Source organism: Cheilinus undulatus, linkage group 12, assembly GCF_018320785.1.
Source record: "Cheilinus undulatus linkage group 12, ASM1832078v1, whole genome shotgun sequence".
Lineage (NCBI taxonomy): Eukaryota > Metazoa > Chordata > Actinopteri > Labriformes > Labridae > Cheilinus > Cheilinus undulatus.
The window spans coordinates 40,548,600-40,572,780 of NC_054876.1; the positions used below are offsets into that span (position 1 = coordinate 40,548,600).

The 24,181-nt window shown below is 38.0% G+C and overlaps 1 protein-coding gene across 1 annotated transcript in view; it reads right to left on the bottom strand.

Annotated features, from left to right (window-relative positions):
- Nucleotides 1–24,181, bottom strand: part of myo7ab (myosin VIIAb) — a 46,509-nt gene that overhangs the window by 16,583 nt on the left and 5,745 nt on the right. The window contains exons 2-27 of the mRNA XM_041802134.1: nucleotides 23,830–23,943; nucleotides 22,248–22,400; nucleotides 18,703–18,887; nucleotides 17,047–17,168; nucleotides 14,979–15,121; nucleotides 14,186–14,299; nucleotides 13,268–13,421; nucleotides 13,038–13,114; nucleotides 12,725–12,844; nucleotides 12,485–12,627; nucleotides 12,174–12,384; nucleotides 11,888–12,023; nucleotides 10,855–10,961; nucleotides 8,313–8,450; nucleotides 7,325–7,483; nucleotides 6,878–6,970; nucleotides 6,655–6,749; nucleotides 6,354–6,438; nucleotides 5,422–5,640; nucleotides 3,462–3,779; nucleotides 2,834–3,043; nucleotides 2,402–2,578; nucleotides 2,219–2,308; nucleotides 1,571–1,698; nucleotides 1,231–1,357; nucleotides 887–1,006 (exon numbers count right to left, since the gene is read on the bottom strand). Of these exons, the coding sequence (XP_041658068.1) occupies nucleotides 887–1,006; nucleotides 1,231–1,357; nucleotides 1,571–1,698; nucleotides 2,219–2,308; nucleotides 2,402–2,578; nucleotides 2,834–3,043; nucleotides 3,462–3,779; nucleotides 5,422–5,640; nucleotides 6,354–6,438; nucleotides 6,655–6,749; nucleotides 6,878–6,970; nucleotides 7,325–7,483; nucleotides 8,313–8,450; nucleotides 10,855–10,961; nucleotides 11,888–12,023; nucleotides 12,174–12,384; nucleotides 12,485–12,627; nucleotides 12,725–12,844; nucleotides 13,038–13,114; nucleotides 13,268–13,421; nucleotides 14,186–14,299; nucleotides 14,979–15,121; nucleotides 17,047–17,168; nucleotides 18,703–18,887; nucleotides 22,248–22,400; nucleotides 23,830–23,943 (3,738 nt within the window). The remainder of the gene's footprint in view (nucleotides 1–886; nucleotides 1,007–1,230; nucleotides 1,358–1,570; nucleotides 1,699–2,218; nucleotides 2,309–2,401; nucleotides 2,579–2,833; nucleotides 3,044–3,461; nucleotides 3,780–5,421; nucleotides 5,641–6,353; nucleotides 6,439–6,654; nucleotides 6,750–6,877; nucleotides 6,971–7,324; nucleotides 7,484–8,312; nucleotides 8,451–10,854; nucleotides 10,962–11,887; nucleotides 12,024–12,173; nucleotides 12,385–12,484; nucleotides 12,628–12,724; nucleotides 12,845–13,037; nucleotides 13,115–13,267; nucleotides 13,422–14,185; nucleotides 14,300–14,978; nucleotides 15,122–17,046; nucleotides 17,169–18,702; nucleotides 18,888–22,247; nucleotides 22,401–23,829; nucleotides 23,944–24,181) is intronic.

Sequence of the window (24,181 nt, forward strand, 5' to 3'; positions counted from 1 at the left end):
TCGGGTGCAGAATGACTATCTGTTGGTAATTTCACTGTTTAAAAGAGAGGGTGTTTTTCTTTTTTTGTCTTTTCTAGGACTATACATGGACTTCATTGAGGTGTCTTATAAATAACATTAACACCAAGTTAAGATACAAATGGTGTATACAGACTGAAATCCTAAGTTTATTCCCCCTCTCTGTTATTTTTTTGTGCAACATTTAATTTTTCTTATGTATAAAAGCTACAAGATGATACCATTAGCAAGTTGGGGGTCAAATTTGCGCCAGTATGGATAAGATCTTTACTGAAACCATCATGAATGAGGGCCCTTCCTTTACAGAGAGGCTTACCCTCTTAAAGACTGCACTAAAACAACATACACATTGTATTTTATATGTATATGTATGTACTTTTCTTTTGATACTGGACTATGTTTAAGCTTCCTGAAAAAAAATGTGCTGCTTTGGACAGTTTCTTAGGAAATAATGCTGGCATGTTTACAAAATTAAATCAAATCAAACTATCATTCCCCTCTTTTCCTCCCATAAACCACATTTACACACTTTAAAGCAGATGCTATGGGCTGTTCTTGACAATGCAGCACTATTGCACTTTAACCTGCTGCTATGTGCTCACTTTGTGAGATAATTTATACCTCTCATATATAAATTGTGCAGTTTTCATTCTTCTATGTGTGTTTTAATTTTATCCCTTTTTTATCTGATTTTATTGTAGATTTTTTTATTTCTATTTCTTTGACTTTGTCTACTACAACTAGGCTGTTTGGCACCAATGAAATGTTCATGTATTGCAAACAACAACAATAAAGTATCTTATCTGATACTCTTTATAAAACTTCCAATACCACACAGAATCATGTTAAAAGAAATCACGTCCAGTACCTGCAATTCTAACCAAGATGGTGGCTGTGTTCTTGTGCGGTTGACAAATGTCCTCCTCAACCTCTCTTCACAGTACGGAGCATAACCAGGAGGCCCATTCACTAAAAATGTCCTTAAATACTGAGGAAAGAGAAAAAGGGGAACAAGAAAGTAGACAACAGAGTCATTCAAACAGCAACTATGATAAAAGTAGAAGTGCTTGACATGAGAAAATAAAGGCAGATTTCACTAAATATCTAAAATAAAACAACATGACAATGAAAAAAAATTTACATGCATGCTTTGTATAACTGAAACAATATTGATGTCCCTTAGGGCCATCAATGTGAAGTGAGTTTTCTTACTTTGACAAACTTCTCTGAAGGAGCAAAGCAGCCGACGCACAGAGACAGCAGGATCCATCCGCGGGCGTGGCTGCTCTTTGACGGATTCTGAGTGAGCTGTTTGCAGATCTGGCAGTAGATTTCATCCCTGAGACAGAAAAAAGAAAATCTTGATTGAGCCAATTCAATGAATAAAACATTCTGAGTTTTATGCTCCTGTGGCCTTTTCTTTTACTACATCAGAGAGAAGACTCCTAACAGTAGTAAAATGAAAAAGGGGTTTAGAATTATAGTTTAAGTAAAATCTCTTACACTAGATCTGGATTTGGTCAGTTTATCAATTTCATAATCGGAAGTTCACCTGAGAGCGGGCCGTAAGATGCCATTGCCGATGATGAAGTGAAGTTTCTCCAGGTTGGATGTTGGTCGGTCCTCCAGCATGCTGTTCCCCTGGACCCCATAGTCCCCCTCTGTGAACCGCCTTGTCACCTGACATGGAGATTAAAAAACTCTTTCACTGACCTCTGCTCAAAAGTAACATCACATTACTGGGCTTGACTTTAGCCACTATATATGGACATATGATGTTGCAAATCATCCAACAGTTGGTTGTGAACAAGTATTTAGACTGGACACAGGGTACATAGTGAGTTCAGACAGAGAATATCATCACTGGGACTGTTCACTCTATGAAGACAATGCAGAAGTGCAAAAACACTGCTGTTACTCAAGTGTTAAAAGTTGGCTCCAAAAGCCAAGGAATCCCTTTTAACACCCATGATATAATGGTTATGTTTACAGCAAAATCAGCTTATGTTTGCAGCCTGGTGCAAAAAACAAACCTGGTCTAAATTGCTCTTGACTTTATCAGAGGACACTGTAGTGGAGGGTCATTCTTGTGTGACTCACCCATTTTGATTTTTTTGATAACCAAAAGTTGGTTTGAGACAGGATTTCAATATGGTGTCAACCAGATCTGTTTAAAAAAGTTTGCTAGTTTGAATCATACCTCCTCTGTGATCTTTGTTTTCCTCTTCAGAGTGAGAGATACTAGTTTATGTCTGATGCTGTTCCTCTTCTGGCCGTCTATGGAGCTGTTCTGTAGACACAAACGTAAAAAACACGATTGAATCTGATCCCTTCAACAAAAATCATGAGGAATAATTCAAACAAGCGGTCAGCTTCCTCTCACCTCTCCTTCTACCTGCAGCTCCTGCAGCTCTCTCTTGTATGTCCGCTTGCCGAGAGTTTCGTAGATTTTGGTCATGACAGGGATCTTTTCACTGCCGTCATTTATGACCATCTGACACTTAGGCTCAGGGAGGTCGCCCATGAACCTCAACACGGTGATCCACACCGCCAATGCAGCCTGTTAGACAGGAGAGTATGTTTAAAATCAGTGAGTTTAGTAGGTGAGCAACTGTGCCACATATTAGTAACCATGTAGTCTCTTTGCGTGTAAACTTAAACAGACTTTACTGACTTGTAACACTCATCTACTACTAAGATAACTGCCTACTCTTGGTGGGTTAAATTCATTCCAGACTAGTTCTTCAAAAAGTACATCTGCTAACTCCATATATCTAAAATACACAACTGAATAACTTGGGTGGAGAACTCTCACCAGCTGGTCTCCTTCGTCCTCATGAAATAGCAGCGGTTGTTTCAGTGGTCGTCTGATGTAGGTGTGGGTGGAAACACCCTGGAAGTATGTGGCTGCAAACTTGGAGAACTTATACTCAGACAAATCCTCCTCGTCTTCATCAGGTAATGGCAGAGCTTCATTCAACTCTTCTACTTCAGTCTCATTTCCATGAGGAGTGTTCTCCAAGTCCTGAGAGGTAAGAAGATATACAATAAGATTAAATATATGTTATGTATATTAAGAAATGCCCCCTTTTATATTTACAGTGGTTGCATTGTTACATTTTCTAATTCGACTAAAAACAACAATTTTGACCTGATAGGTATAAAACAAGGGCCAACAGAATCTTGTTCTTTATTTTGGTGAAGGAGGAACGTTTACGACCCCAAAACATTCAATCAGAATTCATCTTATGATTCATGTAAAAAGTTGCTCAAAATTGTAAATATTGTAGCCAATTGAAAAACTGCTGCATCTCTAAGGTCAAGGAGATAAAATGGACCGAGAGACAAATGGACACGTTGCTAAAATTACATCTAGTTAAAATTGGTGCAAAAACTGGCAATGGGACATTGATTACTGGACTGTAAAACCCATCAGCACACACCTCAAAACCAGCTGGTGCTTGTCCGTCCTGATTGGGTAATGGCCCCGAGTTCCCCAGGAACCCGAACATGCGGTCGACCATGTCAGAGTGATCAACGGGCTGCTCCTTGTCCCTCTCCATCTGCTCCAGCAGCTCCTTCTTCCTCCTTGCTTCCTCTCTCTCCTCCCTCTCCCTCTCCTCCTGCTGCTGGGCCAGTTGGACGAGCCTCTCCTGGTGTTTCCTCTCGGCCTCTGCCTTGGCCCGCCGAGCCGTCATCAGGTTTCGCAGCTGCTCTTCCTCGGCCAGGCGCTGGCGCTCGGCTTCCTGCCGATGCCGCAGCTGCGAGAGGAGGGAGAGAAGAGAGAAAGGTAGAGAAGGAAAGTGGTTATCATTTGTTTCCTGTTAGCATTTGACTACTTATCAAACTAAAGCACTACATTATCTGTATGAACAGATAATTTTGTCAGAATAGTTCTACAAAAAATAAGACCAGACAACAAAAGAGCAAAACGTATAAACTACAGCATACAGTATTTGTTCTCTATTTAGTGATCAGATGGGCTTTCATGAAGCAAAACAATCTAGCCATCTACAAACTTACATGGCAAACAAGTGAAGATAAAAGTTTTAAAGACAGCACAAATAAATGACAACGTGTAACAGAGGCCGCCTCTGCTTCGTACTTGAGCTGCTTCCCAAGAGCTCACCGACTCAACTTCTTCTTTGTCGAGCCGCTCTGGATCTGTAGATATGCTCAGCAATACTACTTGATTTTTTCTCAGAAATCTGTTTCTATCTCAACAAGCTGATAAGAAACTGAGATTAAAACATACATTTACAGAACAAAAGATTTATTGATTTTTTTCAGAGCAGGGAAAGAGAATGAAAGGTCAGCAAAGGCAGATTAAATGACATTAACCATACACAAACCAACACACATTTCACAACAAAGTTCAAATGACTAATCAAAAAAAACAGGACAAATAAGGTTTAATGGCCAGAAGAGTCCAGCACCACAAGTATTTTCTTAACATGACAAGGTTTTAAAGAAATTAGATGCAGTGCACTTAAAGGTCTCAGTATTTTTTAACACGTTACACAAAACATAACAGAATTTAAAAACCAACAATCATGTGGCATTTAACTCTTCCCAGAACAGAAAATAAGACATTAAAGTTGCTTTAGGCAGTGATGGTCACACAGCAAAGTATGCTAAAGTAGGTGTGGATGGCTTCACTCTTAAGCTATTTATTTTCCATTCTTTATACATCTTCATAGACAAAATAGTGCCAAGCCATGAATGCCTCTATGAAGGAAAGATCTGAAACAAGTGGAAACTGCAAATAGAGCTAAATGAGAGGCAGCATGAAGGCAAGGAAAGGCTTTAACTTGGCTTTGCAGAACAAACTTGGCTTTGCAGAACAAGAATAAATAATTTCTCAAAATGCTCTGCAATGAACAAGGAGTCCCATACTTGGTGCTAGAGGACACTACTAAATCTGATGTTTCAGAAACTTTGCATGGGCACATTCACCATCTTAAGCATCAAATTTTACCCCACGATACTCAAGGTTTTCATTTTTTTTAAAGAATTTTGGCAGCAAGCCTCTGTTTACAGAAACCTCCACCAATTACAATGTCATTTAGCAGACGCTTTTGTCCACAGCAATGTATGAGGGAGGTATCCATCTTCTCATCTCAGTCCCAGCAACAAAGCAGCAGAATAAACTTTAAAGTTCTGCTAAGTTGATAAGGTAGCCCTCAAGTTAAGCTTGGAGTTGTGTAGTGAAAAGATAGAATTAAGGAACAGAATGGTCAAATGTTATAAGGCTTTACAGTTTCTCTTAGCCAAAGTATGACACATCATTATTTCTCTCCCTTCTGTTATTCTTCATGCCCACCCTCAGCACCAGTAGGCCTCCCTCCTTGACAGGTAAGCCACATGATAAAGGTAACAGTAGTAAATATAGTAACAGTTTACCTCTGCCCTGAGCCTCAGGCAGAGGCGTCTGGCTATCATGCCCCTGGTGTAGGCCTGAAGAGTCAACACGGCACGGAGACGCCGCCAGAAAGTCTGCCGGACAAGAAATCCACGACAACGGGCCTGAATGAAGGTCACGTTAAGACGGGTCAACTGGTAGCTTCTGTAGAACCGCCTTGCCCTGTAGACCGCCTGGAGGCGCAGGAAGCCACACTTCATCTAAGGGACAGTAACATAGTTTAAAATATTTACTCAAATGTTGCAGATAAAGCTTAATACTTCATTACTTTATGGCTATCAAACAGACAACGGAAAATGTTACTGGAAAATATTTGTGTTGTCACCAACACAGATACATTTTCTTTTTTTTTAAATCAGACATTTTAAAAGTTTCCAACATGTCTGTGTACATCTTCATTGCTAGGCATCCCTCTTTTTCCACATTGTCCATATTTACTTCATTAAAACGATCCATATTGTTGGGAAAAGTCATTTTTAAAAGGAAAGGGTTAGAGAGAAATACTAAATAAAATTACTGCATAATCATGATTTACTGTACGCCATTAACACTGTTTTTAACTGAACAAATATTTCTATTTATCTTTCATTTTAGTTAATAACTTGCTCTTGTCTGCCCTCAAATTAAAAAAAATGCAAAAAACGGAAGACTATATGTTTGTCAATATTTTTTTGGACTTTTTGCCTTTATTAGCTAGGACAGCTTAGGGAAGATATAGGAAAAATGTAGGGAGGGAGAGTGGAAGAAAACATACATCAGTGTCAGGATCAGTATTAAAAACCTGCAGCCAGTGGGTTTGAGGGCTATAGCCTCTGCATATGAGCACCAACTGAGCTAAACCAGCACCCATAGAAATATTATCTTAACTAATCAAAAATCACAAAATGGCACTATAAAAGTATGTAAGACTCACAATTTTGTAATTCCTCCTGCAGCGATAACCCCTCCAGACCTTCTGGAGAAAAGTCACAGCACTCCTCATTTTGAGAAAGTGTGTCCTGAAAAGTAACAGATGTCATAAAAACATAAAATGTGTAACCAGAATCCTTTTATTACTGCAGAAAAGAAAACATGACATTGAGGCTCAGCACAAAATTATAGCACACGACTCAGTTTTTGCATCAACAGCCTAATAAAAGGTGCCTGTTAAGCCTTGTGAACGGGAGATCTGGGGCTCTTTTGAAGACTCTGAAGGGCTGAAAAACATTTGTTACCTCTCTCTAAGTCCACGTACGGCCTTCTGGATTAGGATGACCTTGTCAGTGATGGCGATGTCCCTCTGGATCTCCAGCTTCATGTCGTGGTGGTCCTGAAGGAAAGATTCAGAGACAGAGCAACAAATTAGAATAACTGGTGAAGTAGGGGAATTAGACACCATACAGGCAGGCAGATAGACAAAAGGCTGATTTTTGTTTCTATATGACAAAAACAAACAACCTTGAGGAAAATCTTAGTTTTTCCAATCTGCCAGTCATCATGTTTCCCCAGCCGGGCCTGGACTATCATTTGGCAGGTCCCTCGTAGGTCTTCCTGGAGGGAGAAAGAGCAACGCAGGAGTGATGACTCTGGCACCAGAAAACTAGCTCATCCTACTCTGTATGTATGTCTGTATGTCAACAAGGTGACAGTGAGATTTTGCAAGATGAAAAGATGTGGCACAACCAGTTAGCCATGTACAACTGCTAACATTTAAACATATGCATATAACTAAACATATAAACCTTCAATCAACCTGTTTGTATCCAGCTGTCAGCAGAAATTCATAGTGACAAGCATAACTCAAAAGCGTCTGGGTGACAGGCAGTTGAATGTTTCTTAAAACACTCTAAACCTTTTACTGAGGACAACAAAATTGCAACAGATGTCAGTGATTGTGTGGTTGACCTGTACATGAGCGGGTTTGACTCCAGGCATCAGGACTCGGTAACGGTCCACAAACTCGACAAAGGTGTATCTGATGGGATAACCGGCCCGCCTGATCCTGATGGTCTCCATCATGCCGGAGTATCGCAACTGACGAATACACAGCTCTCTGTCGAATATCTGAAATATACAGAGAAACAGATTCAGTGAAAACAGGGAATAAATAGAGCACGTACCGAAGTAACATTTTATATGCTGAGGTAAAAAGAAGCTTCAAATGCGTTGTTTAAGATAAATAGAGTCAAAACTAAATTTTCATTCAACCGTTGTCATTCTGAGGAAAATGTCAGAAATTTGAAGAATCTCTTTAATTTCTTAGAAATTGATTAAAATGTAATAGTACTGTCATGTACATGAGATCAACTGGAGGGAACAACAGCTACACCCAGTAACAGATTAATTGGTGCTTTTACATAAAATATTTCTGGTTCGGTTGACACAACGTTGAGTTATTTTTGGAGTTGGTTCAGTTTGTTTGTGTTGGTGTGAAATCTGTTGATCAAACACTGGTGTGGACCAAACAATCATATCAAGACCCCTTGAAAAGGTGTGTCGGTCTCTACTTTTATTGGGCTCTGGTACAGTTTGTTCGTAGTGAGAGCATGTACTGACAGCGATCCCACTTAACTGCAGGAAGCATTGAGCTTTTTGCTTTTTTGCTTCCATAACCTGGTGAATATGTGTGAAATAACACAGGCAGATCTAAAGGAGCGACAGAAATAACTGCACAAGTGTTTTTTTATCTTCCTCTCATCAGGCTGCTGTCTCTGTTTGAGAAAAACTCCGTGATTTTGTTTGAAAGTTTCTGCCCTTCCCAAACACCTTCTAAAGGGTGTTGTCCAGATGGATGTGAAATAGATCCAATGCCATAAAACAATCTATCTGGCATGCCAGGTTAAAGTTTTTGTACTGTACATAACATATAACATTTATATAAAATTGGCCTCACCATGGGTTTTTTGAGCTCGTTGGGTTTTATACAGCGCACAAAGAACGGCTGGCACACGCTGAGCGTCCTCATCAGCATCTCCAGAGAACGTTTGAACTGACTACTCAGAGTGGGAGAGCGCTTCCTTGTCTCGACCCCCTACAAACATACACCGGAGGAAAAAGTTAATCAAATTATGTTTCATCAATCCAACTGAGGAAACGCAGTAGCTGCATAAGGTTTTCTGCTTTCACTTGTTCAAATTGAAAAATAGGAGTTTTCTTTTAAATCGCTCACTATGTGACAGGACTGCGATAAGGGCAGGCCAAGTTTGCTGTAATTTTTATTTCCTGCTTTTCACTCTAAACTACCAAATTCATTTCCACAACATTCAGAATTAACATTGAAATTTCTATACAACATCATTATTGATTTTCATAAAAGTTATATTACGTGGGAGGGAATATAGTGCTGAATATCAGCATTGCTGTAATGTGGTTGCAGGCCACAGTGACCACAATGATATTGCTTTGAAATAACAGCTATATGACCAGCATAGGGAAGAAAACAGTTAAAAACAACAGATAATACAATTGTAAGTGAAACTAGACTGTTGGCAAATCCTGAACATTCTACTTCATTCCTGCTGCTTTGTTTGTAACCATGGTTACCACTAAGAAGCTGCTTTGTTTATGTTAAGTTATCTACAAGCTTAATTTACCTCTAATGACCAAAAGATGGATGCTGTGTACAATGTGTGTTGTGTTGTACTTACATTGTTACACTCATGAAGTTTCTAACTCATAAATTAAGCTATTTTAATATGATAAAATGTATCAAACAAAGAAGAATGAGATATCAAAACCAACAAATCAATAGACAGAATAGAATAATGATAGAAAATCTGCACTTTAGTTTGTTGCATGACAGTTGTACAAGTTCAAATTTCAGTCATGACAAACAACTTCAAGTATATAAATTAAGCTTACCACCAGAGAAACAATCACATCTATGTCATGACAGGCAGTTATTGCCTGAAAGTCTCAGTTTGATTTTTTCATTCTGTATTTAACTCTTCAGGTATTCCTTATATATCATTGTCTGAGTGATGGGAAGATATGTTTCCCGCTCGTTCATGAGACATTTGACCTGTTATATTGGTGCTGGAAATATTCAATTTCCTGATGTTTCTCTACAAAAAAAAATTCTTTATAATTATCAGAATTCGAGACCTTTATTGTGACAAACTTGACATAGAACATGTCTATCATCAGATACTTTCCTGAACTTCAACATCTAGATGCAAACAGAGAGGAGGGATAGAACTGTTTCTGCTTTGAAAGAGACAAAGCCAGTCTGCATCTTTTAATAATCCAGGACTAAAGACAGGGAAATACAGATTAAACCACACACCCTCCACAGTTAAGATGTTTGATCTTGCTGTGTCTGGTTCAAGTGAAAAAAAAACAAGCCCCTGACCTTACCGTCTATAAATGAACAAAAAACAGCATGTAGCTGGCTGTTAATTTTCAGTGAAGGCAGTTGCATCAGTTTACAACAGACTGTATTCAGATTACACTGTGCTAACCTCTGTGCCGTCCTGCAGCCCACGAAAATGAACTGTTTATGAAGAACAAAATTGGCTTTAACAATACACTCAATTCATGACTGATGAAAGATTATCTTTTATTTAATAGACCTGGGATGGAAGGCAACATGTGAATAAAGGAGTCTTTATTTCAATTATTCATCAATAAAAAATGCAAACAAAACATTTTTTAAAAGACCATTTTAATCCTTTAGGTTTTGTTTGTGGTTTCAGAAACTTTTGTGGTTATCTTTTCATTTCAATTACTCCTTACTTGTTTTTATTATCATTATCATAGTGACATTTTAATGTGAAATAAACAAAAACTGTCTAAGTCAGAATAACCCCAACACTATTTATTAATGGTACAATTTAACTGGTAAATAAGACTAAACATGTTCCTGTGGTTGTATAAAATGCAACTAGGGGTTGATCCACACATAGAAGTCCAGAAAAAAAACCCATAAACATGAAGACAGACAGTATACATGACTTAAAATATGTTACAAGGGGATTGTTGATTAAATCATCACATTAACATGTCAATACACAGACATCTTTAAAGTAAAATTAAGACCTTGAGGAAAGCAGCGTAAGCTCTTAGTGGATTCATGGGTTTTATTCCATTTAAAGCAGACACACAGGGTTTAAATCACCACATGTTGCTAAAGACCGTTGATTACCTTGGGAGTAGGGGTGCTGGGCTGCTGATAGCCACACAGAAACTGATGCGATTGTAAGAGACAGAGGAAACAGAGAAAAAGCGGAGTGAGAGGAGGGGTGAGCAGTTGGTAAAACCAAAAAAAAAAAAAAAAAAAAAACAACAAAGCTGTGTGGAGAAAGCTAGAGGGAGTCACCAGAAACAAACCTAAAAATCAGAATAAAAAGCAAAAGCAGGTGAGAAATATTAGTGCACAGTTACAAGTATAAATGCAAGCAGAGGTCTAGTCATCAAGGAGGTTTATCTAATCTCACCATGGCGACATCAGCCTGGAAAATCTGCTTGATGAACTTGTTCTTGGACGTGTGGACGAGCTGGATTATGTCTGTGTGGAGGCTGTCTCGGTTTTTCTCCAAGAAACCTGAAAGAAAGACGAAAAAACTTCCATGATATTTGTGTTTTATGATGATTTAAATGCATGCGATTAAAATAAAGTACAGTAAAGAAAAGAACAATGGATCAGACTTTACGCTGCTGGCCCTGAGTCGCATGCAGGACACACTTTGATGTTGATGGCTGCTCTGGTAAGTGGTCATCAATATTAACTTATCCCATTCATACGCATCCACACACATTAACACACCGCTGACCCAGCAGTGGGGTGGAGCATCTTGTCTAAGGACACATCAACATGTGACTGCTGGTGCTGGGGACCAAAGCCCCAACCTTATGGTTGAAAGACTCTACTTACTGAGCCACAACTGCCTTTTCTGTAAAAACAGCAACCAAAAAGCCCACCCGGTATTGTTTTGGTCTTATTATTAATCTATGATTATTGCCCACCTCCTTCATACAAACAAACATGCAGAGAAGTAGAGAAAACAAGTGGAGTGAGCGCCCAGGTGGAGTGAAGCTTTTCTTCATAAACTTAAATAAACTTGTAAATGGGGCTCAGAATTTAGTTACTTACACTTCAGCAACCATGATGTTCCCAGCACTATGAATGTAGCCACTGTAAGTAATAAACACATCTTCTGATTATCTAATGTTTAAAAAAAAATAGAAAAAAATAAAATACTTCACATTAACCTGCAAGCTATAATTACTTCATCACATTATTCTCTTGGTGTTTTCCTGTTACTGTTTGCTCAGGTTCACAGCTTTTTTGGATGCTTCTCACATCTCATCTGACCTTTATTTTACCAGAATCCTCTCCTGAGAGTCTGAGTGAAAATTGCAGCATCCCTCATTATAAACAAGAGAGGAGCTGAACTGAAATCCTGCAGCAGAGTGTTAAAACACAACCACAAGCAGACAAATGGATGTGACTGATGAAACAGGACCCACCTCTGGTTTCATAATGAACCACACCGGCAAAGTGTTGGATACCAAACTGGGTCTCGTAGCTGTTTTTAGGAGGGATGTAGTTGCAATTGAGCTTGTGTTGTGAGTTGAGCTTATAAAGCATTGTAGCATCAGTTCCCTGGGAAAAAAATGCAAGGATTGATAATAAAGACAAGTAGGCAGATCTGCTGCCTTCTTATACATAATGAAAAAATAGTTTTGAGAAGGTCAAAGTGCCTCAAATAACCTTGTAAAATCAATATGCTGTCATCTTCCCTGTATTCCATACCTTCGGGAACTTGCTCTCCTCATCTATGAGAGAGATGATGTTCATAGGTTTGTTAGCGATCATGTCCAGTGCATCCTGGTTGTCTGTGAACTCGATATGCTGCCAGCTGATGTCTTCTAGGTTGTACTCCTCCTGCTCCAGTTTGAAGACGTGACGAACGAAGAACTGCTGAAGGTTCTCGTTGGCAAAGTTGATGCACAGCTGCTCGAAACTACAGTGATGAAAATTCAAAGGTGGCAGTTTTTGCAATACAGGCTAGGGTTCAAAAAAGGCTTTAAGATAATGATGGGTTTAAATCTAGTTTTAATCACCTGTTGAGGATGAAGTTCTCAAAACCAAAGATGTCCAGCAACCCGATGGATCTGCGCACGCTGCTACTCTCACAGGTTGGAGGTCTGTAAATGGCAGCATTGATCTTATCCACGATCCAGACAAAGAGCCGCCCATAGATGCCCTGAAAGATGAATTCACAGTTAAGTCGAATAACTCAAATCAGACTATGTAAAAATTAATAAATATACTGATTAAAAAATAAAGAAGAATTGGAGTACCTTCACAAAGGCATCCCTGACATCCAGGCCTTGAGCCACACTGAGAGGCGTGGTGACGCTTTCCCCACGTGTGATCAGAGTTCGTGTGGTCAAACACACCATCACATCTTTAGGATCCACCTGCATTGTATAAAAACAGCAAGCAAAAGTAAGGAAAAAGATTACAGTGGGGGAAAATAATTCATCAAGATAAGCTTCTTTTTGTGGAGCTGCATCATTAGATTACAGCTTTTACAGCTAGCCAGCAAAAATGTGCTACTTGATACTAATTTAATAATTTTATCTAAATTTACAGATCATTACACAAACACACCTCCATGAGTGAAGCAGCAGTAACCAGGTCAGGAGATCTCACAACCACACAGGCGTCCAAGTTTTCAAAAGTGCGAGCTGTGGAAAAGAAACAAGATTATTATTCTTCTCAAAGCTACAATCAAAGAATAGTAATGGTCAGAAAACTTCTTCTTCTATTAAATGCAATCCACCTTTTAAATTCTAATCAAGTCAAACCACTGCAGTAAAATTGGTTCTGGTTGATCATACCCTCAAAGCGCAGGTTTCCCATGTGCAGGATGGCAGCCAGCAGCTTGGAGATCTCCCAGTTCTCCGTCTCAGTGAACATGAGGACCTTCATGGCCGACACGATGATGGAGTAATCACTTAGGTCGTCACGACCGTCACACTCTGTGCAGTTACCCTGGAGAGACAAAGAAAACAGAACTTCAGGTGCTTTTCTTTAAGAGATAGTGGAGATGTCTCAAGAGCAGCGAGTTGGCTTACTTTTCGTAAATCGTTCATTATTTGAGCCATTTTAAGCAAAAAGTGACAGTGTTTATCATTATGAAGCCTGATTTAAAAAGAAGTTAAAGTTTTCACCATCTCTATCCCTCCTTGTGGTTTAATAGAGGAAAAAATCTCAAAGGCTTCTTATATCAGCAATAGTTGTTTTCTTCACAAATCAAAATATAAAACACCAGGCTGAAAAACTTTCACTGAAAAATATCTGAATTTATTCGGATTTTCTTTATTCCAGTTAAGCCCGTGATGAGAGTTAACCGTTGCGATTTCCTTTTTTGTGTGTTTACATCCACAATGTAAATGCTGTATTATGTTTCATCTACTGAATTAGCCACATTCATCTGACAGGTCCACAGTGGACTGGAGGTAAGATGTTGGGGTTTAACTCGGGCTCACTTAAGCTGAAAAGCCAGAATAAGTCATTCTAATGCTGCTTTTTCATTATTAAGGTAAATTAATTTTGCAGGAATAAAACCATCATGATGCAAATCTGTAAAAATAAAAAAAAAAGCAGAAAAATCTTTAACTTTTCCTTGCACATTTTCATCAACTATTAAAGCTAAAGAACTTTATGTGTGGGATGTGGTATAACAATCTGTGGGGTTAGTGCAAAAGGATACACTACCAGCTCACAAGTTTGTTTTTTATGTCAATAAGACTCACCATGGTGAGGTAGGAGTAGTCTGTGGCCAGACCCAGGCCCAGTTTGGACTTCATTTCTGGAGCCATCCCCTTCAGCATGCAGTAAAAAATATGATAGTTCCTCTCATCTGGAGCCTGGAGGACAGCAGTAAAGAAGGAAAATTATATTTCTGTGTTTTAAGCCTTTATTGGAATGTTTAAAGTGTGTCATTAGGGTTTTTAAACTAAAATAAAGGTCTATCTGCTTTATGACTTTAAAAAAACAAAGATAAAACAACAAAAATGACTGCCATTCGACTGCATGTCTGTTATAATAAAACTCTAGTCTCAGGAACCATAAATTATCTCTTAAACTAGTTACAGAAACATTCGTTTATCATCATCAGCAATGGCACTATATCCAGACCCATGTGCACTGTTTTGCTGTTGGATATACATGCCAGCCTGCTATATAGGTATTACTCTGCTGCTGATTAACTTATTTTATTTATTTGTTTATTTGTAAAGGGACCATGTACGATAAAAAAACATAAATGTTTCCATTTGATGCATTTTACCAGAGTTAGCTTAAAGCTAATTTACACTTCTTTAGGACGTCCAAAAAATGATGCCATAAACTGACTCTCATTTAGAGCCTAAAAAAACATATTGAATGTGGTCAAAATGAAACCAAAATCAAAAACAGAGGCAATGTTCTAAATTTAATGTGATTATTTTACATCCTCAGAACTGAAAAGATCAGAAGTCACTTCTGTTTTCTAAATTGGGAGTAAAAATGTTTTCCGTCTTTATCTGCTTTGATCCGGTTTCTCACCTGTCGGCACACGCGGGACTTCTCCAGCAGGTACTGCTCTATCTTGGCTCCTTCAATGGCCCCTCGTCTGTTGAAGTGGATATCTATATACTTCCCAAAGCGACTTGAGTTGTCGTTACGAATTGTCTTGGCATTGCCAAAGGCTGAAAGATTAAAGAAATCATAAAGTGAGGTGACAGGAGAACAGAAAGACAGAAATTAGTTACAGTCAAGTCTGACAGTCTACAGCTGTGCTGATGTCACTTTAATGTATAAAGTGATCGTCACAACTTTGGCTGCACTTAAACTGCAAGTTTTGAATGCTATATACAGAACTATTGCACAGATCAGATTTTATTTGCTTTTCACTTTCCTTTGGCACTACAACCAGTTCCTTCTCTGGCCACATTCAACCATTTCTTTTGAAATCATTTTAAAAACAGGTGGGCTATGATTTGACCCCTCAAGTTTTGTCCTCTGGTGCAGAACTGTTGCAGAATAATGTCAAAGACACATTCAATGCGACCTGAGCTGCCGACAGTAAATCCCAAAAGATCAGATATGTAGCTGATTTAGTAACACATATGAGAGTGGCCTGAATCTGAAATTAAAAGCTCAGATGTAACGTGATTTGCGCTGTTTACACAGTCAGAAAAAATACATTGTACAACAACAGTTGTTCACAAAAAAAAAAAAAAATACGATGAGTTGCATCAGTCAGATGCTGCCTGACAGTTTACACACGCAAAAAAAAAGCACTAAATTTGAGGAATCTGCTTGTGGCTCTGCTCTCAAATGCAATTTGCTTAAATTTCAAAATATCTGTGCTAATTTCATTTTGACTGATAAAATTTTGACTGTGTGCTGTGCTGAATGTTATACAAGGTTACAATTCAAGGCTGTGAATTGAAAATTTCACAATGTAAACAACAAAACAGAGAAATTCTGGAATTTTAGACCAATGCAGCAGTTTGAATGCTGAGATAAGCCCTGAGATAACTTGCAGACATAACACACAGTCACTCTACAGTCACACAGATGGGTTTGAGATACTCAATCATCAGAGATATTTTTTTGTCAAGTCTTCTGACTTCGTTATTTACAAGATTTTCTTGAAATGTAAACAACCATAGTGGATATGGAAGGTACTGAAGAAGATTTGCGCTGTTTACCCTTATATGGGCATACAAAGGGTCATTTCTCCATGCTAGTTAGGACAAACCTGCACAAGCTTCCAGCTCACAAGGACATTTAATTCATCTGTTTAAGAACACAGGCTATAAAAATTAAGTGGTTTAAGAACAAGTTATGAATCTGACATAGGTTTATCTTAAGAACTATCTTTTTTTTAAGATTATTTTTTGGGCTTTATGCCTTTATTATGATAAGACAGCTGAAGTGAGACAGGAAACATGGGGAGAGAGAATGGTGGGAAACAACACCAAGACTGGGAGTCAATCCCAAAACCAGCACGTTGAGGACTATGGCCTCTGTGTATCGGTGCCTGCTCTACCAACTGAATTAAATTAGTGCCAAGTCGTAAGAGCTTTCTTAAGAAGAAAATTTAGGAAAAATCTTTTGAAAAGATATTGGTGAATGAGGCCCAATTTCACTTTTTAAGAACACCTACATGAATTAGATGGTTTCTTTTAGAAACATTCTTGAGAGGATATAATTCTGATGATTGAACTCTGATTCTCAGCATTAAAACTAACAAAGGTTATGAAAAAAATTACTGTTGAGAATAGGCCCTACTGTTACCCATTCTGGGTTCGAAATGAAAAAAGTACAAACAGTTCTGACAGCAGTTAAGTATATTGTTGGCAAGCAGCTGCATTGCTACTTGAACTCATTTTTCATTTAACGTTTCTGAAAAAATAAAAAGGATCCAAAGGTGCTGTTTGTGAAAATATGTGAAACATATAAGCCAGATTAAAAAAATACAGAACTACCCTTTAATGAACTTGAAAAAAACTAAATTAGAGCATTATATGTAAATAATATAGATGATAATTAATATTGTTTTCTCTTATGTATAGTACATATCAGATTATACTCATGCAGTATAAAAACACTGCAGTAGTCTGACCTTCCAGGATGGGCGTGGCCTCTAGAACCTGCTGCTCGATCCAGGAGTGTTGACCACTGATGGCTGCTAGAAACTGCAGGATCAGCTTTGTGCTCTCCGTCTTCCCGGCTCCAGACTCTCCACTGTCATACAGAGAGGGAAGACTGTTACTCACTTTAACAACCTGTACTCTCTGTCTCTCTGTCTTGTGCTGTCTCTGTAGAGCTGTGTTAGATTGATTGCTTTATATTGCTGCTGCATTAATGTGTTTGTTATATTTTTATGTTGTAGATGTTCAAGGTTGTTTATTTTTCTTTGTTGGTTAATTTAATTTACAGAAATGCTTTAATTCTACTAGTTCATCATTTCTTTGTTCTCTTCTGTGTGACAAAACATTTACCCTCTAACCCAATGATGGCTTTAATGGCTATTTGCCCTCTAACACCACAAGCCAGTTTTATTGAACTTTATACAATTATAATTGATAAGAAGGGTCAAACATTGTGCATGTAAATACAGTGCCGATAAAAGGTTTCCTGTGAGGACAGATCACTAAACCTCATATAAACCCAGCAAAGCGTCTCCTTTGGATTAAGCTGCGAGGCAGACCACACAGCTCAACGTAAAGAAGATCAACAAGGATGTTTACATGCACAACATAATGTTAGCAAAGTTTGCTGCTAAGTGGCATGTATAAGCTCATAGGTTATGTTGCAGAGTTTCCTACAGAAAGATGCTGTATTTGGGAGGTAAAGACGGCCATATGGCCCTGCCTCTTTCTGGATGCTTAATTTTTGCTTCTGCAGTTTTTTGTCGGTCATTCATCATCAGTGCTCTATATAAAGACGCCCAAGTATCATCACTTACTTTTTGAAATGTTTCACTTGATATTCCATAATCATAGCAGGTAAAATGTGTGTGGACGACTTATTGTTGACAGCGTTGGGTGTAATGCAGCACAGAGTTACACATGACCGTAATAACATTACATTTGTCTGTAATGCAGTAGTTCAATATGTTACTGTCGCAAATTTAGTTATCATATTGCCATAACTGTAAATAATAATGCATTCAAAATGCACTTCCATGTTCGCGCTGGAAGTGGTCCCAGAATGCGCATGTGTTCTGGGATCCAAGGACGTGCATGAGCAAAAATACAAAAATGCCCTTTTAAGAGCATTTTTCCCTCATTATGAGAAATATATGAAAGAAGACAAAAAGTCAGTTTTCCCTCTAGTCATTACACCTTATGAGGTACTATTTTATTGAACAGAATCCTCACTGCTGAGTAGTGCTGGTCTTAACCTGTTGGAAATACTGAGTGTAGGGGGTTTCCATGTTACGGAGGTGAGTTTGGGCGATTGAACTCATAACCTATGGCAGCCTCCATGACAAGACATCCTGTTGCAATTATAAAAATTAGGAATTTCTCTGTTTTTGGAAACAGTTGGAAATATGGACATCATTGCATTTTGTTTTTAATTTACATTTGGAATTGGGGTGTAAAAAGCATGATCTCAGTGTATCATCCTGTAGAAAGAGACACATGACTGTAAATACTAGATTCCTGGGTTTTTCAAATACTACTAGAAAGTCTCCTTGTACTCTACTGACTTGTTTTAATTTGTTTAAGCCCATGTTGTTAATAAATATGTTTATTTTGATGTTCACACTCACCTGATGATGCAGCACTGGTCCTTGTTGTTCCTCTGCATATTGAAGTAGCAGTTGTCTGCGATGGCAAATATATGTGGCGGCATCTCTCCTATCTTCTTGTTGGTGTAGAGGCGGATGTGGTCTGCTGTGTAGATGGGAAGCAGCTGGTATGGGTTGACTGCGACTAGGATTGAGCCTGTATATGTCTGCAAGAACAAAAACACAGGGTAGATTAAACTACTTGATAATTGATCGATTGGTTATGAAAAACCTTTAACAATATCTTGTTAACAACTCAAATTTACTTATTTTGAAATAGTATGTTCCAACTCTTGTGTACAGTGGAAGCTGACTCCATTATTGTGCTATTTAGAATGTCTGACATATTTTCCGGGCTCAACAAATGTCAACAACAACTGCTAGGTAAATACATACAAGAAAATATATTAATCTTAATTTTTCAGGAGGAAAGCAGAAGCCTCATCCATAAAAGTATGGCTGGAAGAAATGGCACAATCCTAATTAAATGTATCTCTTGTTATGGGTTTAAACTAGGGAACTTTAACAAGATTTGCATCCCCTTTCAAATATAAAGAGGCGACAAATGCAATAACTGAAAAATAACAACAACTCCCTTTGAAGGCATGATGTAAAATCCGGGGGGTGGGGGGGGGTGGGGGTGGTGGTGGTGGTGGTGGTGGTGGTGTAAAGGATTATTTGCCAACTTTAATTTCTTTATATTTTATTTCCTTTGTTAAATTGTTTTCTGACAACAAGGACAAAACTGAATTGTTTAATTTCTGCTTCCTAAATTAAAAAATATTTAAAATGAAAGATATCTTGTTTTGTTGGATATAAAGTCCAAATTTAAGTGATGAAAATTACCATTGTTCTAATAAGGAGCACAAATTTATTAGGCTGCACATAGTCCGTAGCAGATTTTCAATTCTTGTTATTAGTTTGGCCTTAAGGGTAACCTAGAAGGAATTCTGTTTTGTGTCATGAATTTAAATGGAAACAAAAATTTGCAATTTGCTGGAAATGAAGTAAAAATATCAATCAACTATTTCAAAATGGAATCACAGGGACTCCTTTTATGCAGAATCATTTGTTACCCAATCGTTGTGGCTCTAATAATGTAAAACACAAGTCACAAATACAGGGCAAGCCCCCCACCTTTCCTGAGATAAATGCCATGGTTGTCTGCAGATATCCCTCTTAACGTCCCCTACAGATGGGTAAACTCAGTTTTAGGGTTTTCTAGGTCTATGTAAACAGATTAACCTGATTAAGAAGTACACCAAGCTGCGACTTGTTGTCCTTTTTTTTCTCTCCATATAAACAAAGACAGGGATGAGAGACTGCTGCATCCTGGATGTTTTTTCAGATTGCTGGGTTGTAATTACACATTTCTACGATCAAGACTAAAAAGTAACACTGTACATGATAAATCATTTCTCCAAATCAATATAAATGAATGGGAATATGTTGAAAACATTTAAACTCATATTATTTTAATCTCTTGTGTTTACCCTTTAGAACTCTTTAATCTCTTCAATATCTTCATTTACATCACATCTAAAGACTTTTTAACTGAAAGGCCTTCCTGTAGTTTTTATGTTTTTAGTTTTTATGAGCAATGCTTCTATAGACAATGACAATCTCCCCTTTGTCACATTTTAAAAATCCACTATTTTGCAATTAAACTTTTTTGTGCTTTCTTTAACTAAGGGTAATTGACTTCTACATGACTGCTTTTATTTTGAAAGAAATTAAGGAACATAGATAGATTCAAGATTATGAAATGAATCTAACCAGAGAAAATGACAAAAATAACTTATTATGGATTTAAAAGTGTGCTAAAAGGGACAATAAAGCATGAAATTTAATGGGATCAAAAAACTGCATGCACTAATATGGACTGTAATTGCATCACGAGTAATAAGTTAATGCCAAAAGTCAAAATATAATATGAATCAAGTATCAATTTCTGACTTTATAAACCAACCTTTGATAGCTGTCTCAGATAGCTGTCTCTTTAAATGTGAATGAGCTCTCTTAGGGTGCACTGACAATAGTATAGCTATGAGCATCAATTGCTGTGGGTGGAGATTCCAGCCAAGGGCCAGGTAATATCAATATGACTCAACGTGATGTCACAATGAGAGAAGCTTCTCCACAGACTTCCTGTTTTCAGACATCCTGGTGGAATACGAACAAATGACTGGGTTGGCTTGTTTCTCTTGTTGTTGGTCAGTAGCTTCTCTAGACACCCAAATATATGTAGACAAGTACTAAAAAGTTTATTTTTCTAAAATAATCCCTTTTAAAGGTCTTATAAAAACAAGAAATGCTACTTTAACAATTATCACTATTATCACACAGACTCCTTTATATATATATGTGCAGTATCTCAAAAACGTATTCACCCCCTGGGATGTTTTACCCTTTAATTGGTTTATATAAATCATTCATGGCCAATAAAATTTGGCTTTTTTGACACAAATGACAATATAACCTCTTTAATGACAAAGTGATAACAGATTTCTATAAAGTAATGTAAACTGAATAAAAATATTCAATGTAAAATAAGTTACTGCGTAGATATTTACCTCCTTCAAGTCGGTATGTAGTAGATGCACCTTTGGCTGCAATCACAGCCCTGAGTCTGTGTGAATCGGTCTCAATCAGTCTTGCCCCCCTGGGCACTGCAATTTTACTCCATTCTTCTTTGCAGACCTGCTCAAGCTCTGTCAGGGTGCATGGAGATTGGGTGTGAACAGCCCTTTTCATGTCTAGCCACAAATTCTCTGTTGGATTGAGGTCTGGGCTTTGACTCGGCCACTCCAGAGCATTCTCTTTGCTGTCTTTAAACCATTTCTGTGTAGCTTTTGCTGTAAACTTCAGGTCATTGTCTTGCTAGAAATTAAATCTTCTCCCATGCTGTAGTTCTCTCGCAGACATAATAAGATTGCCCTCCAGGATTTTCCTATATTTTGCCACATTCATTTTACCTTTTACCTTTACAAGTCTTCCAGGGCTGGCTGCCGAGAAACATCCCAACAGCATGATGCTACCACCACTGTGCTTCATTGTGGGGATGGTGTGTTTGTGGTGGGACACAAGCAAACTGCTAGGCCATGCATGTCCTGAAACTGCTTTGTTATTGTACTGTTTTTCTGAATTTATTCCATTATTTATTTAATGACAGTAAGAAGAGAGCTGTGCGATAGCCTTTTAGATATTTAATTTAACTTTGCATCCATTATTTTGAACTTACAGAGTCAAATTACAAAACATACTTGCTGATAAATCTGGTTCTGGTTCGTTCATATATGAACTTAATATCACTTGTTTTAAAAATAGTTTTAAAGTTTCTTTGAACTGCAAATAACATAATAACTGTAAATAATTTAAGTGTTTCCTCTTCTGCCTTTGTCACTTTTGTATATTTTCTGTATAAAGAACCTGGTTACACTTTTTTTCTAGATACACCTTTCACAAAAACTTCAACTGAAAAATGCAGACCACCATCCTTTTACTGTACTGTACTTGAGGATACTTACATAGATGACGTGTTCATTATAGCGGATGAGCAGGTTGCGGAGGATGCCGGCTTCGTTGAGGTCCCCCAGTCGGATCATGTCCTCCACCCCCTGAATGGAGGTGGGGTGCATGGGCTTGATGTTGGTGGCATACTGAGGGGATATCGAGTGCTCCTGTGTGAGGAGGACAGAGGCAGGAGTGGATAAGAGGTATGAGCAGTAAAGAGATTGTGGTAAACTACACAAAGTGTTTGTTTTTGTGTCGTTAAGGACATCATTCCTTTTGGATATGACACACATTTAGTCATTGAAAAAAAAAATAATAATAAACAACATGGGAACATATGAGGAATCCAGCAAAGTCAGGAAGCAAAAGCATTCAGACGATCAGACGGATTGGAGACAAGCCAACAGTTAATCCAGATTATCTTATCCTCTTTGTTCAAGGGTAAACAAAATTAATTTAAATAGGTAACAAGTCAGGACAGCAACCACACCAGTTTGTCACCAGAGCTCTTTTACGACAGAGCCATGCTGTTAAAAGACATACAGAATGTGGTTTTACATTGTCTTGCTTAAGTAAGAAGGGCCTTATTTTAAAAAGACACTGTCTACTTTGGGGCATTGCTCTAAAACCTGTTTGTGTTGTTCAGTGTGAATAAAGCCTTCACAAATGAGCAGGTTACCCAGGCCATTTGCACTAACACCCAAACACCATCATGGGTGCTGGATTTGAAATGAGCACAGTTAACAACCAAGCCACACTCCTCTTCCATCCAGTGAACCATGACTCCATTTTTTCTGAACAGAATTTAAAATGTTTGACTTGTCAGATCTCAGAATGTTATTTTTACAGCCAAGGCCAACCATAAAGGGGAAATAGGATAAAACTTTCTACGCATGGAGGTGAGTAATGACATGCCCAGTCCTAAATTAAAGGAATGACTTTTAATCTTTACTCTAAACCTACACACTCACGATATGTTATCAAAGCAAAAAGAAAAATCACATTTTATTTGTTTTTGCCTGTTTAAAATGTGAAGCCTTCATGAGACGTTGGCTTTTGTTTGTTCAAAGCAAACAGCATGGGTGGGCTCATTTAACCTTACAGTAAGCAGTAATGTTGAACCATGTGCCACCATGTTCCGACCTGCAACAAACTTTTTTTCAATCTGCTTGAAAAGCTTAGCCAGTCCTAGGAAGTCAGTGTTAGCCTGGAGGCTAGCACTAATAAGCACAATCATTCTATAGTACATGCCTTGATATTATCACACGATGTATACGGAAGGCCCATTTCCTGCTTCCTTTTTTACCTGCCTTTTCTGTGGGCAGGCCTGTGTAAACTTCCCCATCTACTTTTACAGGTTCGATGTAGCTGAAGTCACAACTTTATAAAAGTTGAGACAACAGCAAGTTAAAAAAAGGGCTTACAATTTTCAAAAAACATTAAAATGTATTAGTTTCAGCATTTGATATATTGCCTTTCTGCTGTTTTAAATCAAATGCAGGGTTTGACATGACATTTTAATATATATGTATCTTACATCCTCATACTAATGTGTGGAAATGCACAAAAGCATTTTGTGTTGCACCCTTTTCTCACCGTTCCTTCATCATCCAGAACCTGGATCTGTCCTGAGTCACAGAGTTTGACAACGGCTCCCACAGGGACGTCAAACTCTCGGCCCGTTTTAAGGTCCAGCCACACATAGTCCCCCTGAATTACAAAAAAGTAAATGCTATTTAGTTAAAATGTAATAATAAGACACAGAAAATAAAGAATATGGAAATATATAGAGCAAATGGAAAATAAACAAGGACTGAAATGATAACCAGTCTGATATTAAATGTGAAAAGGAAAAAGAAACAAGAAACAGGGAAAGAATTGAAACACTTTTAATCATCATTTTTGTTGAACTCCCAAACTAACAGAAGAAAAAATATGATACATTTTC